This window comes from Mirounga leonina, unplaced genomic scaffold (assembly GCF_011800145.1).
Source record: "Mirounga leonina isolate KUSES-001 unplaced genomic scaffold, KU_Mleo_1.0 Mir_180, whole genome shotgun sequence".
In the NCBI taxonomy this organism is placed as follows: domain Eukaryota; kingdom Metazoa; phylum Chordata; class Mammalia; order Carnivora; family Phocidae; genus Mirounga; species Mirounga leonina.
The window spans coordinates 12,326,224-12,345,215 of NW_023270469.1; the positions used below are offsets into that span (position 1 = coordinate 12,326,224).

At 38.6% G+C, this 18,992-nt stretch overlaps 1 protein-coding gene across 2 annotated transcripts in view; it reads left to right on the plus strand.

The window, feature by feature from the left end:
- The window catches only part of RFWD3 (ring finger and WD repeat domain 3), a 48,708-nt gene that overhangs the window by 20,935 nt on the left and 8,781 nt on the right, over window positions 1-18,992 (plus strand). The window contains exons 4-8 of one of the 2 annotated variants that reach the window (XM_035024783.1): window positions 4,507-4,577; window positions 6,025-6,216; window positions 6,313-6,404; window positions 15,666-15,780; window positions 16,291-16,519. In XM_035024783.1, the coding sequence (XP_034880674.1) occupies window positions 4,507-4,577; window positions 6,025-6,216; window positions 6,313-6,404; window positions 15,666-15,780; window positions 16,291-16,519 (699 nt within the window). Of the gene's footprint in view, window positions 1-4,506; window positions 4,578-5,547; window positions 5,918-6,024; window positions 6,217-6,312; window positions 6,405-15,665; window positions 15,781-16,290; window positions 16,520-18,992 lie in introns of those variants that run through there. The other variant, XM_035024784.1, reaches the window with a different exon arrangement.

Sequence of the window (18,992 nt, forward strand, 5' to 3'; positions counted from 1 at the left end):
TTGGCTATTCCTTCCTTCCACCTATCACTAGGGAAGTTTTTCTAAATGAAAAATTCCAACTAATATTGGAGCAGGAATGATAGGAAAGTCATAATTTCTTGACTCCTAATAAAATTATGTATCTAGGCAAAGATCAGCAGTTGATCCTAAAACCATTAGGTTGAAAGGCTAGTGGGATTCCTTTTAATAGAGGGACCAGGCTGGCACCACCAGACCTTAAGGCCTTTTGATATGTTGCAATCAGAAATATCCAGGGGGGCGCCTGACTTTCTCAGTCAGTGGAGCATGCAACTCCTGATCTTGGTGTTGTAAGTTCGAGCCCCACGTTGGATGTAGAGATTACTTCAAAATAAAATTAAAAAAAAAAAAGAAAGAAAAATATCCATAGCACTTAGGAAGTACTGTTGCTGCCCCCCCAAAACCCTGAATCTCCTTAAGACTCTAGATAAAATAACCAGGTTGCACTGTGTACGGAAGTAGAGGAACAAGGTAAATAATACTTGAAAGATGCAACCATTCAAATCTAAAATGTGGGACATTCTACAAATGGAACATCTAGAAAAAGATCTAAATGTATATGAAAATGTAGTATAGGGATGCCTAGGTGGCTCAGTCAGTTAAGCATCTGCTTTTTTTTTTTTAATTTTATTTTTTTAATTTTATTATGTTAGTCACCATACAATACATCATTGGTTTGTTTTTTTTTTTTTTTAGATTTTATTCATTTATTCATGAGAGACAGAAAGAGAGAGAAGCAGAGGGAGAAGCAGGCTCCCAAGGAGCAGGGAGCCCAATGTGGGACTTGATCCCAGGCTGGGACCATGACCTGAGCCGAAGGCAGACGCTTAACCATCTGAGCCACCCAGGCACCCACATCATTGGTTTTTGATGTGGTGATCCACGATCCATTGTTAAGCATCTACTTTTGGCTCAGGTTATGATCCCAGGGTTCCAGGGATCGAGCCCCACGTCTGGCTCCCTGCTCATCGGGAAGTCTGCTTCTCCCTTTGCCCCTCACCCCACTCATGCATTCACTCTCTCTCTCTCTCAAATAAATAAAATCTTAGGGGAAAAAAAAAAAGAAAATTTACTATATTCTAAAGGGACCATCTCAAATCAGTGGGGAAAAGATAGACTTTTAAATTAGTCCTATTGTAAAAACTGGATTGCTAACTGGAAAACAGTAAAACTAGATTCATGGCTCATACTAGAAAATAAGATATAGTGGATCAGGGACCTAGTGTAAAATAAGAAACCATCCTAGTATTAGGAGGAATATATAAGTGATAAAACCCAGAAGTAAGGAGTACTTTGAAATTTAGAGGCAGTACAAGAAAATTGCATTAAAAAATTCTTTTTTAGTTTATGACAGTGAACCAGCATAGATACTTTATGATACCACTTACATAAAATGTCTAGGAAAGGCAAATCTATAGAGAAAAAGTAGATTAGTGATTGCCTGTGGCTGCTGGTGCAGATGGGAAATGATTCTAAGTTGGCATGAGAAATCTTTAGGGGATGATAGAAATGTTTTAAAATTGGATTGTGGTGGGGCACCTGGGTGGCTCAGTTGGTTAAGTGACTGCCTTCGGCTCAGGTCATGATCCCGGAGTCCCGGGATCGAGTCCCGCATCGGGCTCCCTGCTCGGTGGGGAGTCTGCTTCGTCCTCTGACCCTATCCCCTCTCATGTGTTCTCTCTCTCATTCTCTCTCTCTCAAATAAACAAATAAAATCTTTAAAATTGGATTGTGGTGATGCTTGTACAACTCTTTAAATTTACTGTAAATAAAAGTTAGTATCATGAGGAAGCAATCGGTCAAATCCAGGATATAGACATTTTTCAGGACAAATGATCAGATTTCTCAAACAAATCAAGGACAAATGAGGTGAATTTTAATTTAGAACTTAGGTTCATCAACAGACATCATTAGGAGAGTGAAATGGGAACCCATTGACTGGAGAAGACATTCATAATACATATATCAGAAAAAGGGCTTAGGGCGCCTGGGTGGCTCAGTTGGTTAAGCGACTGCCTTCGGCTCAGGTCATGATCCTGGAGTCCCTGGATCAAGTCCCACATCGGGCTCCCTGCTCGGCGGGGAGTCTGCTTCTCCCTCTGACCCTCGCCCCTGTCATGTGCTCTCTCTCATTCTCTCTCTCTCAAATAAATAAATAAAAAATCTTTAAAAAAAAAAAGAAAAAAGAAAAAAAAAGAAAAAGGGCTTATATCTAGGGTGTATAACTTTTGCAGCCTAATAGAAAAATGGGCAAAAGATTTTAAAAGGTACTTCCAAAGGAGGGTAGCCAAATGGCCACTAAATATATAAAAAGACTTTATTAGTCATCAGGGAGATACAAATTAAAACCACAGTGCAGTAACTAATATGCATCCACCACTACAGCTAAAATTTAAGACTGACAATATCACGTATTGGAAAGAATATAAATCGTCCAGACCTCTCATACACTGCTGGTGGGAGTGTAAATTGGTACAGACATTCAGGTGGTATCTTTACAAACTCATCTGTATATATAAAACCTGTGGCTAAGCAATTCTGCTTCTAGGTATGTAACCAAAGAAAGGAGTACATGTGTTCAATAGAAACATATAAGAATGTAACAGCATTGTTTGTAATGGCAAAAAACTGAAAACTACCCAAATACCCATCAGCAATAGAACAGATAAATGTGATATACTTAACGCAATAAAACACGATACAGTGGTGAAAATAAATGAACCACAACTCCACATGTTAGTATGGAAGAATCTTACGAACAGTGTAGAGTAAAATCAGCAGACACAAAAAAGTTGGATAACTCTGAAATGCTGTTTATATACAAAAGCAGGCAAAAGTCAATAGACGTTCCTAGAATTTAGTAAGGTGGTACACCAAAGGTGTACCCCTCTACCCCCAAGAAATAAGGAGGACATAAGGTATAAAAGGCACTCTTGGGGTTTTTGGTGATGTTCTGGTATATAGTTCAGTTTGTGAGAATTCACTGAATGGAATACCAAGGATACACTTTTCTGTATATATATTCCACTTCAGTAAAAGTTTGTGGGGTTTTTTGGTGTTGGGGTTTTTGTTTTTTGGTTCTAGGAGCCAGTTTAAAGGGGCTCCCACAAGCCTATGATGAGATCATTTGAGCCTCAAAAGCAAAAGGACTAAAAATTTAAAATCACCTCCTTGACCATTAATGGAGGTTTTGAAAGGTTGACGAGGAACCTGATAACCCAGGGATCAGACTGGTACCACCCGAACCCAGTATGTGCCTCCTTATGTGCTACAATCAGAAGCAAACAATAAAAGATGTATTCTTGCTGCCCCTTTTCTTGCCAAAGAAGAAAATTGAATCTACCGAAGGCTCTAGATTTAACTGCCAGTTTATAGGAAATATAGGTGATAGAGCAAATAAGTAAGCAGTACCTCAAGGAAGCAGTCAGTCAAATGTGGGCGGTAGGGTATTTCATAAGACAAATGACAAGATATCCTCCAACAAATCAGTGACAGGAAAGGGGTAAAAATTAGTAAAGACGGGACGCCTGGGTGGCTCAGTCGGTTAAGCGTCCGCCTTCGGCTCAGGTCAGGATCCCAGGGTCCTGGGATCAAGTCCCACATCGGGCTCCTTGCTCAGCAGGGAGCCTGCTGCTCCCTCTGCCTGCCGCTCCCCCTGCTTGTGTGCACACTCTCTCTCTCTCTGACAAATAAAATCTTTTTAAAAAAATGAATGAAGGAGAATTGTTAGAGTGAAAAAAAACAGATAAAACAATCAAGCTCGTGGAGGCCTTGCTTAGATTCTGATTGCAATAAATGTGCTGTAAAGAGCAACTTGAAAACAACTGGGAAATTCTGAGTATGAACTGCGTGGATATTAGACAGTATTAAGGGATTATTGTTACTTTCCTTAGGTATGATAATAATGGTATGTGTAAAATCCTTATCAGTATTACAAAAAAATTTTTTTTAAAGATTTTATTTATTTGACAGAGACACAGTGAGAGAGGGAACACAAGCAGGGGGAGTGGGAGAGGGAGAAGCAGGCTTCCCGCGGAGCAGGGAGCCCGATGCGGGCTCGATCCCAGGACCCTGGGATCACGACCTGAGCCGAAGGCAGACGCTTAACGACTGAGCCACCCAGGCGCCCCTACAAAATTTTTATAAGTGAAATAACATTTTAGAGTTTGTTACTAAGCATTACAAAAGAAAATAATGGGAATGGGGGCTTAGAACAAGATTGGCAAAATACTGATTTGTTTTGAAATTGGGTGATGAGTACTTGTGTGTTACTTACACTGTTCTGTCTACTTTTTATGTATATTTGAAAGTATCCAAAATAAGTTAAAAAATAAATTCACTGTTACTACTTGGGGAAATTTACAGCATTATTACCAATGAGAAATGGAAAGCTGTGGTGAGCTAGGCACTCCTGCTAGCCTCTCATACCTGACTTCTGTCTTCTTTTATGCGTTACCTATCTTACTGTTCCTGGAAATGACTTGGCAGAACAAGTAGGAGGTACCTCAGCAGAGCAAGAAGTTACATGTATTGGTGGAGGAGAGACCCACCCCAAACAGGTAATATGAACATCCTTTTAAATGAAATGTTTGGATTTGCATTTAAAGAAGAGGCTGAGGGCTAAAGTGGAAAGCTTGCAGACTCTGTAGGCAGGAGGTCAGGGTGTGAGTCCAGTCTATCTTACTCAGTTATGTGACTGCTTCCTCATAGGTTTAGAAAAGCAGGGATAGAGGTAAGGATAACTTGTCTTGCCTACCTAACAAAGTTAAGTTTTGATTAAAATAGTGGATATGAATACAGTTTATGAAATATCTGGTAGAATATGATTGCTATGTGTTAAACAATTTTTGTTTACAAAGATAACACATAGTCCTTAATATGAGTTATTTACATCAGCCATGGACTCTGCCAATCTCAAAACATCCTTGACCTACTTTCTGCATGTTTCTATATGGCCTCCATGTTTTTATTTTTTTCTTCTAGAAAAATTTTGTGTGCATGTAAATTTATTTGTGTACGTAAATGTTCTATTTTTTTAATTTACACAAAAGGGAATCTCATTCTTACTAATCATTGCACAGTGTTCAATCATTAAGAAATTTTTAGTTAACTCTTATTTTGTCATGTACACTATAGTTGTTCCCATTTCTTCCTCCCTCTCTTCCTCTTTCCTCCTCCTCCCTCTCTCTTCCTTCCTTCCTTCCTCTGGTACAAATCATGCTGGACTAAGCAGTTTTGTACAGTTGTCTTGCAGGTGTTTGTGACTATTCATGGATGTATTTCTAGCAGAGAGATTGTCTGTGAAAGGAGAGATAGATGTGTTCAGGTTTGATAGATGAAATGCCCGATGGCCCTCTGGAAAGTCTGTGTCACTTTCTACCTGCAGCAACAGTATGGAAGTGCGCCTTTCTCTTCCTTAACCCTCAGCATTGCTTGGTGTCATCACACATCAGTTTATACCACCTAATAAATGAAAAAATGGTTTCTTACCTTAATTTGCATTTTTTAATTATAAATGAACACTTACGAACCATTTGTATTCTTTTTATAAGCTGTTTCTATCCTTTCTTTGTTTTTCTGGGTTTCTTTTACATATTTTCTATTCAAGTATTTTATAAGTATTTGACTTGATTATGAACCTAATTTTGAATGTTTAACAACCTACTCTTCCGTGTTTTTGGTTATTCAGGTAACTGCTAGATTTGTTTTGTTTTTTTAATGTCTTTGTAAAGATAGCTCCTTTTCTTCATTTGAATGAAAAAAAAACCCAAGAATTTCATCAGATCAAAGGGAAGTAATATTTTCATGGCTTCTATGAAACATTTGAACAGATTGCACTTTACAAAGAATGACAAGTGATTCAGAGGTGTTGCAGTTTTTCGGCAGCGTTTTCAGTTGGGTTTGTATTGTCTTTGTGTGGTTTTGTTGATTTGATAGAGTTGCACATCCTCTTCAAGACTGATTTTGTATTTTCTCTAATTTGAATATATTCTGGTTTCCATCTAGTCTCCCCAGAAGACCAACCCTCTTCTACCTTCTGTTTCTATGGATGATGAAGACGGGGACACTTGCACAATATGTTTTGAACATTGGACCAATGCTGGGGATCACCGACTCTCAGCATTACGCTGTGGACACCTCTTTGGGTATAAGTGCATTTCTAAGTGGCTGAAGGGCCAGGCAAGAAAATGTCCCCAGGTAAGAACCATAGATAAGGACTGAGCCTGTGCACAGTCAACGTGTTAAGTCAGGAGGATTCCTAGAACCACACTAATTTTATCTTGGGCTCTTTAGTGCAACAAGAAAGCCAAGCACGGTGACATTGTTGTTCTTTATGCCCGAACCCTGAGAGCTCTGGACACTAGTGAACAGGAGCGCATGAAAAGGTAGGTGGCAAGAATCTACCTACTTGGCAAATCTGAAAAAGGAGGTATGAGTCACTCTTAATGTGGTTGTAAGGCTTTACTTGCATTGTGACGGGGGAGTTTCTGGGGGATCACTGGCAGTCTGTCTCACATTGTGATTTATAATACATGTCTGATATCTTCTGAAGGAGGTCTGCATGGTTTGCTCTCCATACAGCATTAAAAATGAGGTTTTGGAGTAACAACTAATTGTGACTTCAGCTAGCTCAATGAATGTGGGCCCCAGGCTTATTGAATGTGTACCTTCTCAGCCATAGAATGGGGGAGCCTACCTAACAGTGAAGTTGATGCACAGAAAGCAGAGCTGGGAAGTGGAGAAAGATTCATGGCCCTTGATTCAGCCATGCCTAAAGTTAGACTCCAATGGATTTCTCAGTTATCTAAGTCAATACATTGGTTTTCAGTTTTAGTTTGCCCGCTTAAATAAAGTTTCTGTCATATAATCTAGGGAGTATTGAGCAATGTTTCATCACATAACATTTTCATTCTGGGAAAACTGACACCTGGGTCATGAAAAACTCATTCCTTGAAAGAAGGGGAAGAGTGCTCGCTTTGGCAACACATACACGGAAGAAGAATAACAGGTGGTAATTGTGCCACTTCTGTACCTCACGTAAGCCTCCGCTTTCAGAGCCTGAGTGCTGTGTGCTGATTGGAACAGGTAGATTCAGAAGGCATAGAGCAGCTATTCTTTCTGCAGGAGCACTTAGCTATCCCCAAAAACTTAGAATCAGCTCTAATACTTAAGCTGGCAGTAACATGACCTGGGGAAGCCAAGACCGGAGTGTCTTAAGCCCTCCCCCAGTCAAAAGTCATAGAGAAACCTGTAACCCTCCAGTAATACCTCACACCTGGTGTGGGCAGCAGACCCAAGCAGAAAGGTTCCCTGGAATTTTTGTAGCTTATTCAGATTCTTCTCTAGGGTTTACATTTCCTGCCTGCCTGTCCTTCTAAATACCATGAACATTTAATCAGGGATTCCTTGTCTTACTCTTTGTAGACAATTTATAACCACTTGGAATTTCCAAGTCTTAGTTTCCTCTTCCCTACAGTAGGCTTAATGATACCTCAAACAAAACAACAACAAAAAAGAGAATCTGGCGCATTATTTAAGTGTTGCCATATTTTGCTGCTCCTGTCCCTAAGCCCTCCTACAACAGCACTCTCTACAGAAAATTCATGAGTGAGGCTTTGCACATGTAGTGCAATGTAAGAAATTATCAGGATTTTGGAAGCCCAAGAACAGTTGCTAATAACACTGCTTAAGATAAACTTTAAGAACAGTAAAAAAATAAAAATACCTACCGAGAGAGTGCAGGGACCAGGGTTTCCTCCCAGTGCTGCTGTTAAGAATGTACACCGACACAACTATTTAGAGAGACCCTTGACCCTGTGCTTCAAAAGCATTTAAAACTAATTCTACTTTAGGCATTTATTCTAAAGGAACGATTTGTGAAGAAGTGTGTGCAGAGATTTACTAATGGGGGGCACCTGGCTGGCTCAGTTGGTGGAGCATGCAACTCTTGATCTCAGGATTATAAGTTCAAGCCCCATATTGGGTGTAGTGATTATTTAAAAGTAAAATCCTTAGGGGCACATGGATGGTGGCTCAGTCAGTCAGACGTCTGACTCTTGGTTTCAGCTCAGGTTGTGATCCCGTGGGTCGAGAGATCAAGCCCCACGTCACTCTGCACTCAGTGGGGAGTCTGCTTGAGATTCTCTCCCTCTGCCCCTTCGCCCACTCTCGTGAGCTCGCTCTCTCTCTCTCTCTCTAAAATGAATAAATCTTTTTAAAAACAAATAGGGGCGCCTGGGTGGCTCAGTTGGTTAAGCATCTGCCTTTGGCTCAGGTCATGATCCCAGAGTCCTGGGATAGAGCCTCGAGTCGGGCTCCCTGCTCAGCAGGGTATCTGCTTCTCCCTCTGCCCCTCCCCCCGCTCATGCTCTCTTTCGCTCTCTCTCAAATTAATAAATAAAAAAATAAAATCTTTAGAAGTAAATAAATAAATCATTTTTTAACAAAACAAAAAGATTCACTTCATGAGACTTTCCATTTAAGCATTGTTAATCCAAACCAAGAGAATTAATTGGTTGAGTAAACTGGCATATCCAGTGATGGAATACTACACATTTATTTAAACTGATGTTAAAGTGTATGTAATATTTTGTCATGTGAAAGCACATTATGGTGATTATATTTTTGTGAAATAGAAAAAATACTACAGGTAGTCACTGAGTAGTGGAATTACAGATGATTTTAATTTTCTTCTTTATTTTTTCTCGTTTGGTCCAACAAATACTTGGTCCAATAAATATTTAGTGTTTTTACATGGCAGCATTGTGAAGAGGCTAATTTTGTCGAAAAAGCTAACTTTGTAGGCACGGTTGTTAAGATATGAGTATATTTAAAACTTTGCTGATTATTCAAAGAACTCCCAAGAAACAGGGCGCCTGGGTGGCTCAGTTGGTTGGGCGACTGCCTTCGGCTCAGGTCATGATCCTGGAGTCCCGGGATTGAGTCCCGCATCGGGCTCCCTGCTCGGCGGGGAGTCTGCTTCTCCCTCTGACCCTCCTCCCTCTCATGCTCTATCTCATTCTCTCTCTCAAATAAATAAATAAAATCTTTAAAAAAAAAAAAAAAAAAAGAACTCCCAAGAAACAGAAATCCAGGACCAGTTGGCTTTACAGGTGAATTCTACCAAACATTTAAAGAAGAGTTAATACTTACTCTTTTTTAAGGATTTATTTATTTATTTTAGTGGGGTGGGGCAGAGGAAGAGAGAAGTCTGAAGCAGACTCCCCGCTGAGTGTGGAGCCCAACACAGGGCTTGACCCCAGGACCCCAGGATCATGACCTGAGCCCTAATCAAGACTCGGCCCCTTAACTGACTAAGCTACCCCGGCGCCCCAATACCTAATTCTTTTCAAACTTTTTCAAAAAATAGAAGAGGAAGGAAAAGTTCCAAATTCATTTTATGAGTCAGTGTCACCCTGATACCAATACCAGATAAAGACACCACAAAAAAAAGAGAACTACAGGCCAATATCTCTGATGAATATAGGTGCAGAAATCCTCAACAAAGTATTAGCAAACCAAATCCAACAATATATTAAAAAAAAAATCATTCACCATGATCAAGTGGGATTTATTCCCAGGATGCAGGGTGGTTCATTATTCACAAATTAATGTGATATATCATCTCAATAAGAGAAAGGATAAAAACCAAATAATCATTTCAAAAGATGCAAAAAAAATTTGACAAAATACAACATCCATTCATGATAAAAATCTCAAAAAGTAGGTGTAGAGGGAACAGACTTCAACATAATAAAGGCCTTATATGAAAAGCCCCACAGCTATATCATCCTTAATGGGGGGGAAAGTGGGATCTTTTCTCTTAAGGTCAGGAACAAGACAAGGATATCCACTCTCACCACAGCGATCAGATAAAATAAATAAAAGACATCCAAATTGGTAAGGAAGAAGTAAAACTTCACTATTTGCTGATGATATGGTACTGTACGTAGAGAACCCAAAGATTCCACCAAAAAACTGCCAGAACTGATAAATGAATTCAGTAAATTTGCAGAAAGAAAAATCAATGTACAGAAAACCGTTCCATTTCTATACACTAATAATGAAGCAGCAGAAAGAGAAGTTAAGAAAATAATCCCATTTATAATTGTACCAAAAATAATGAAATACCTAGGAATAAACTTAAGAGAAAGACCTATACTCTGAAAACTATAAAACATTGATGAAAGAAATTGAAGATGGCACAAATGGAAAGACATTCCATGCTCATGGATTGGAAGAACAAATATTGTTAAAATGTCTATGCTACCCAAAGTAATCTACACAGTTAGTGTAATCCCTATCAAAATACCAACAGCATTTTTCACAGAACTGGAACAAACAATCCTAAAATTTGTATGGAATCCTAAAAGAAAAAACTGGAGGTATCACAATTCCAGAGTTCAAGTTATATTACAAAGCTGTAGTAGTCAAAACAGTATGGTATTGGCACAAAAACAGTCACAAAGTTTAATGGAACAGAATAGAAAACCCAGAAATGAATCCACAATTACATGATCAATTACTCTTTGATATAGCAGGAAAGAATATGCAATGAGGAAAGAGACCGTCTCTTCAACAAATGGTGTTGGGAAAGCTGGACAGCAACATGCAAAAGAATGAAACTGGACCACTTTCTTATACCATACACAAGAATAAACTCAAAATGGATTGAGGACCTAAATGTGAGACCTGAAACCATAATAAAGCCTAAAAAAGAGCATAATTACACTGACATCAGCAGTAGCAACATCTTTCTAGCTAGGTCTCCTGAGGCAAGGGAAACAAACGCAAAAATAAACTACTGGGACTGCATCAAAATAAAAAGCTTCTGCACAGTAAAGGAAACACCAACAAAAAACCTACTGAATGGGAGGAGATAATTTGGAAATGACCTATCTGATAAAGGGTTAGTATCCAAAATATATAAAGAACTTGTATAACTCACTACCCTAAAAACAAATAATCCAGTTTTTTTAAAAATGGGCAGACAACATGAACACACATTTCTCCAAAGAAGACATCCAGATGGCCAACAGACACATGAAAAGATGCTCAATATCACTCATCATTGGGGAAATGCAAATCAAAACTATGAGATATCCCCTCATATCTGTCAGAATGGCTAAAAATCAAAAACAGAAGAAACAACAGGTGTTGACGAGGATGTGGAGAAAAAAGAACCCTCTTGCACTGTTGGTAGGAATGCACACTGGAGCAGCCACTGTGGAGACAGTATGGAGGTTCCTCAAAAAATTTAAAATAGAAATACCATATGATCCAGTAATCACACTGCTGTTTAACCATAGAATACAAAAACACTAATTCAAAGGGATGTATGCATTATTTTACAATAGCCAAAGTATGGAGGCAGCCCAAGTGGAGATGAATGGATAAAGAAGAGGTGGTACACACACACACACACACACACACACACGAATATTATTCAGCCACAAAAAAGAATGAAATCTTGCCTTATGCAACAACACGGATGGAGCTGGAGAGTGTAATACTAAATGAAATAAGCCAGTCAGAGAAAGACAAATACCGTATAATTTCATGCATATGTGGAATTTAAGAAATAAAATAAATGAGCAAAGGGGGGGGGAAACAGACTTTTTTAAGATATTATTTATTTGATAGAGAGAGACACAGCAAAAGAGGGAACACAAGCAGGGGCAGAGGAAGAGGGAGAAGCAGGCTTCCCGCAGAGCAGGGAGCCCAATGCGGGACTCGATCTCAGGACCCCGGGATTATGACCTGAGCTGAAGGCAGACACTTAACGACTGAGCCACCCAGGCACCCCAAAAAACAGACTCTTAACTATAGAGAACAAACAGATGGTTACCAGAGGAGATGGGGGTGGGGGATGGGTGAAATAGGTGAAGGGGATTACGAGTACACTTACCTTGATGAGCACTGAGTAATACATGGAATTGTTGAATCACTGTATTGTACACCTGAAACTAATATAACACTGTGTTAACTACGCTGGAGTTAAAAATAAACTTCTGGTTACTATAATCAATCAGTATGCTTCCTATCCTTTTTAGAAAATGAGAACATTTTGAAAATGCCAGTAAATACAGAAACTTAATAAAATGAACACCCTTATACTGGACTTTATGAGATCTTAACAAATTGCCATATTTGTTTTAGGCCTTAAAAAAATAAATCATTATAGGTAAAGCAAAAGCTTCCTTGTGAATTTCATTGTCCTTAATTCCATCTCTTTCCCCAGAGGATCTATAATCATAAATCATATATAGTATGATTTAGAGTTTTTACACTTTATGCAAATGTTATTAGATTATAATTTTCCTCTGTAATTTGTTTTTTTGTTTGTTTTTTAAAAATTTTATTTATTTAGGGGCGCCTGGGTGGCTCAGTCGTTAAGTGTCTGCCTTCGGCTCAGCTCATGATCCCGGGGTCCTGGGATCGAGCCCCACGTCGGGCTCCCTGCTCTGCGGGAAGCCTGCTTCTCCCTCTCCCACTGCCCCCTGTTTGTGTTCCCTCTCTCGCTGTGTTTCTCTGTCAATTAAATAAATAAATAAAATCTTTAAAAAAAAATTTTTTTTGTTTATTTGAGAGAGAAAGAGCATGAGAGCAGGGTGAGGGGCAGAGGAAGAAGTAGACTCCCCGCTGAGCAGGGAGTCTGATGTGGGGCTTGATCCCAGGAGCCTGGGATCATGACCTGAGCTGAAGGCAGATGCTTAACCAACTGAGCCACCCAGGAGCCCTGTTTTTTTGTTTAGAATTATGTTTGGGGTACATATCGTAGTTGGGATAGTTCTAGCTTATTCATTCTAACTCCTGTAGAGTGTTCTAGTTCTCTAATTTAGAATTTCTCTATATGTGTTTTGTATTGGTGGACAGTTAAGGTGGTTTCCAGTTTTTGTTACTATAAGCCATCGTGCAAAGAGATGGGCAAAAGTCTCCTTATGTGTAGAAATGGAATTACTTTATCATAGGTCACATGTAATTTCAACTTCACTAGATACTGTCAAATTGTTCTTCCAAGAAGCTGTTTCCAATTTGCACTCCCACCAGCAAAAGTAAGATTTCTCATTTTTTTCATACCCTTGTCTGCTTTGTGTTACCAGACTTAAGTTTTGACAGTCTTATGGAGTCAAGTAGTATTTATTTAATTTGTATATCCTCAGTTATTAATGAAGTTGGACATACTCATCTGTGAATTTTGTTTTTTATCTTTTGTTCATTTGTATTGAGCAAAATATATTGCTTATTTTTTACTGATGTACAGTTCATTGTGTTTCCTTATACAGTTGACCTGGGGACTAGAGGCACCAACCCCTCACACAGTCAAAAATCCACATTTAACTTCTTTAACTCCCCAAAACCTTAACCTTAATAGCCTACTGTTGACTAGAAACCTTACTGGTAACATATATTGATTAACATATATTTTATATGTTATATGTATTATGTACTGTATCCTTACAATAATACCTAACTTTTTCTTAATTTTTTCCGCATTTCTAGGCTACACAGCTACACATTTCTAGGTTTATCTATGAGTTTTTTCAAATTGTTGCAAATCTCAAAAAAAATTTTCCAGTGTATTTATAGAAAAAAAATCCACTGTAAGTGGACCAGCACAGTTCATTCCAATTTTAGTATATGTGCTGCCGAAGCGAGCACATCCAGCACAGTTCAAACCCATGTTGTTCGGGGTCACCTACACTGATTCTTTGCTGGTTGTGTATATTGCAAGTAGCATCTCCCATTCTGTGGCTTGTCTCTTTAACTTGTTTATGTTTTCTTTTGTTGAACATGAGTTTTTAATTTTAATGCAGTCAAATTTTACCTCTTGTTTTTTGTTTCTTTGCCCACTGCTTCAAGGTCATAAAGACATAACGTCGTCTTCTAAAGGTTCTTCAGAAATTTTGCTTTTTATGTAGGTTTTAAATATTTTTTAAATATAGTTTTATGGATAACCAGGTGTTGTAGCATAACTATTAAGTCATGTGTTCTTCCTCTGTAAGTTTGCATTGCTGCCTTTATCCTAGATTAAGTTTTTGTATATGAATGGACTACTTTTAGGTTCCATGGTCTCTTTGTTAATTCTTGCCCCAGTATTCCGAAGTTATAATTTAGTGTAGTTTTAAAATACCTCCTCCCATCTTGTTCTTCAAATTGACTTTAGTATTCTTGGCATTTTGCTCTTAATTTTAAAACTAGTTTCCTAAGTTCCATTTAATGCAATTTCAATCAGGATTTCAAAGGGAAAAGTTCCCTTTGAAATCCTGATTGAAATTGCATTAAATTTTTTGAGTAACTTGAGAAGTTCTGTCTTGATGATTTTGAGTCGTTCCAGCTGTGAACATTATATAATATCCTTCCTTCCACTTATTCACTGTCTTCTTGTGCCTTTTACAAGTGTACTTCGCTTCATAAAGCTCTTGCATGCTCTTTAACTTTATTCCTAGGTTGCTATTTTTAGAATTGCTCTTGTGAATGATTTTTTTTCTGTTACATTTACTAATCAGTTATCTGGCATATGGGAAATGCTGTTGATCTAAATTTTTTGTTTTAGTTCATTTATTGTTTTAGTTCATTTATTTTTTCAGTATTCTGTATACCCACCGGGGGGCTTGAGCTCAGTGACTCTGAGATCAAGAATCACGCATTTCTCTGACTGAGCCAGCTAGGCACCCCAATCTAATTTCTTGATCTTAATTCCAGCGCATAGTTTGTGGGTTCTCTTAAACTTTCCATGAAGATAAATAGGGCAGCTTTATCCCTTCCTTTCCAGTTTTCATCTTTTTTCTATCCTATCTTACTGAGTGTAAATTTTTTTTTTTTTTGCATATTTTGAAGTGTCTTTAGGTACATGCAAATTTATAACTTATTCTTGGTGAATGTATGTTTTTCATTATGCGTTATTCCTCTTTATGCCTATTGATGTTTTTTGTTTGTTTTAAGATTTTATTTATTTATTTGACAGAGAGAGACACAGCGAGAGAGGGAACACAAGCGGGGAATGGGAAAGGGAGAAACAGGCTTCCCGCGGAGCAGCGAGCCCTATGTGGGGCTCCGTCCCAGGACCCTGGGATCATGACCTGAGCTGAAGGCAGACGCTTAATGACTGAGCCAACTAGGCGCCCCTATTCATGCTTTTAAATTCTAACTGATCTTAGCATTTTCCCCAGTATATACCTTCTATCTTTTTAACTTCAGCCTCATTTTTGTAGTGTTATTTAATTTCAGTATCTGATGAACAACTGGTAACTTATTGTTTTCTTTTAATCCAACAGATGACCTTGGTCTTTTAACATTGTCATTTTACTCTTATAATTTGGCCCTAACTCGAGCAGTGGGTTTGCCTCTGTTCCTTCATTTGGCACTTTTGCATTTTTGGTCTCATTTCCTAGTAAGCGCCAGATTCCTGGTCATCACTGCCTGCATTAATGCTGAATCCCAGTGACTCCTGAGTTCAGCCCTACATGCTCCTTTTCTGTAGTGTTTCTGGATGTGAGAGATTTTTTCTTTTGTTATATTTTCTTCACCATCGTGATGTATTTACAGCAAAGCGTGTGTATGTAGCATGAACTTAATCTGACATCTTGTTGGGAAGTCTTCTGTGGCCTTCCTAATATTCACCTGTTGCTGGCTTCCCTTTCTAGTTCCTTACTGAAGGAGCAGATGCTTAGGAAGCAGGCCGAGTTAGAATCGGCGCAGTGCCGGCTCCAACTTCAAGTCCTCACTGATGAATGCAGTAAGCTTCATAGTCGTGTCCAGGTAGGTTGCCCATCCTAATCCAGAGAACTTTGGGGATAGGAATGGAAAAGGAATCTAGATGGAACTTTGGTTCATCTTAGATACAAATAAGGATTTACCAAGTTTTTCAGGAAATAAATAAGACCAACTCTTTATTCTATTTTTGATTAGAGCATTTGTTAGAATTATACACTCTTGAGGACGAATTCTACAATTTGAACTTGGAACAAATTAAACAGTCGGCTGTTAATTCAAATTTTAAGTAATTTTACTTCCCTGAATCTACCAATAAACTGAGGGGTTTAGCCAAGATGACCATTGAAGACTTTCAGCCCTCCTATTTTCTGATCTGTGCTCTTGTTGGCTCAGTTTCTTTTTAAAATACTGGGAGAATGGCAGCAGGGCTCTGGGACTCATGTCAGCATTTCCATATAACAGAGAAGAAACGTTCCCATGTGAAATGAAGGAATTGTGCATGAGGGGAATATCAGACAAAAAGACTTCACATTTACAACATTGTTTTCATTTTAGGACTTGCAGAAGCTTATTGTGCAGCATCGGGATCAGATTTCACAGTCCCCCGGGGGCTCCCAAGCACGTTTCCTGAACTGCCTGCCCTCCAGCCAGAACCAGCACAAGTACCATTTCCAGAAGACCTTCACAGTGTCTCAGACAGGAAACTGCCGCATCATGGCATACTGCGATGCTCTGAGCTGCCTGGCGGTGTCACAGCCTTCTCCTCAGGCCTCCTTCCTGCCAGGTGAACAATCCAGCACCTCAGCTTTCATGTTCATTATTCGACTTTATTTATTTCTCTCGTCTCTTTTTTGTAGAATCCAGGACTTGCTAGTGGGTGAAAGCTGACCACAGCCCACCAAATCACCTTTCCTAGTCTGTTAATGCAGATACTCTAAGGTGCTGCAAAGATATTGTCCATTGGCTTCATTCTGTACATGTTATTCACCAAAAGCCCAGGAATGCTAATTAATAACTGTGATAAAGTAAGAGAAGATAGGGTACTTGGAAGCATGGGTTACTCGTATAGTCCAAGGAAAAGGACAGCACTCCCTGTCTGTCCCATTAAAGTCACAAGTTCATGGGGGCACCTGACTGGCTCAGTCAGTAGAGTATGAGACTTGAATTTGAGCCCCATGTTGGGTGTAGAGATTACTTAGAAAAAAATTTTGTTTAATAAAAATTAAATAAGGTTACAGATTCATTTTAGACTAGAGATTTTTTTTTAAGATTTTATATTTTTTAAAGTAATCTCAAAAAACAAAAACAAAAAAAACCCCACAAAAACTAAAAAAGTAATCTCTACACCCAATGTGGGGCTCAAACTTAGAACCCCAACATCAAGAGTCACATGCCCTACCGACCACCCAGACAGGTGCCCCTAGACTGGAAATATTTTTAAAAACGCTATCCCAGGGGTGCCTGGGTGGCTCATTTGGTATATCATCCCACTCTTGATTTTGGCTCGGGTCGTAATCTCAGGGTCATGGGATTGAGCCCCGCGTTGGCCTCCGTGCTCAGTGGGGAATCTGCTTGGGATTCTCTCCCTCTCCCTCTGCCCTATCCCTTGCCCGTTTGTGCTCTCACCCACTTGCTCTCTGTCTCTCTAAAATAAATAAATAAATCTTAAAAAAACAAAAAATACTATCCCAAGGGCTTGTTCAAGTTGAAATAAGATTGAATACTTATTTTCAGTAGTATTCAAATTCACAAATTCTGAATAAAAGAATTTGGAAATACATTGATTAGTTATTGATAATAATACAGTAAATACTAAATTTTCTCATATTTTGTGCTTTTTAAAAAGCTTAATTTTAGGTTGTCTTAATGTTGAAAACCCTCACCTGCTTAATGTTGAAATCTCCTCACATGCCCAGTTAAATCATTCCTGATTGTAGTAGATGTTTCTTTCCACAGTCTTCAGCATATGATTTCTCCCAGCTGTCAGGTCGTTTTGCTTCAGCCTGATTTCCTGTTTACCCACTTAGAAGTTCCATTCAAACACTTCAAAACTGTGTCCCCCTAAACTTAGGTATATATAGAATTAGAAGTAGAATTCCTAGATTATTGTATATTTTTCTATTCACTGATAGCTGGGAGTTGAGAGAAGCTCTAGTTAAGGGGAACATAAAAGAATTGTTTATAATGTTTCTATGTCCCATCCACATCTTTAATAAAAGATTTATCATAAAAGCCTTCCCTACAAACTGGGAAAATACTTATTTCTTGCAATTGTTCCCCCAATTGGGTGTGATCTGTTCCTTTTGCCTTAATGCATCTATTCCACACAGCACAGCCAGGTCTTGATAGCTTGTTGGAGCTAATTTCTCTTTGTTTCCCTTGATCATTAACTAGTCTAGTATTTGTGCTCCCTGTTGATTTAAAGCCCATTATTTCCCTGTTTGTCTTTCTGGCTCTCCTAATTCTGTTTCAGGGTAAAACACAATAAACTTTTCCCACTTGGTTCCCCAGAGAAGCTGACATGTGACTCAAGGCTATCCTAAATCTAGGATTTGACCAATTCTGTTTGTGGATAACTTGGATAATAATAGATACTTAGTAAAAATAAATACATTATCAGAGCCTAGGAAGAGAACAGAGTAACAAATAAAAAGGACAAGTTTGGGGGGATTTTTTCTCCTTCTGGAATGATGCAAATTGATTAGAATACTTGAAGTGTCATCTGTTTTTATTCCATTCAGACAAATGTAGCATATCTTGACCACCTGACATAGAAATCACCTATCTCCATTCTTTCTTGTTCACTCCCTCTGCATCTTCACTGTGGATCTCTATATTAATAGCTTTATTGAAATTTGACTGACATACAATAAATTGTACATATTGAAAGTATAGTTGGATGAATTTTGATACATGTATACACCCCTGAAACCATCCCCACAATCAAGATAATGAACATCTGTTGCCCCAGAGTTTTCTCATGCCCTTTATAATCTGTCTCCCATCTGCCCCTCCCTCCTCTCTTCATCCCCAGGCAACCACTGATCTACTTTCTGTCACTACACATCAGTTTGCATATTCTAGAATTTTACATAATCGTAATGATACAGTATTACCTTTTTTGTCTGGCTTCTTTCAGCATAAAGTTTTGGAGATTTGTCCATACTATTGTGTATATCAGTAGTTCATTTCCTTGTATTGCTGGGTAGTATTCTATTCTATGTATATGTACATATAGTGGTTTATCCATTCACCTG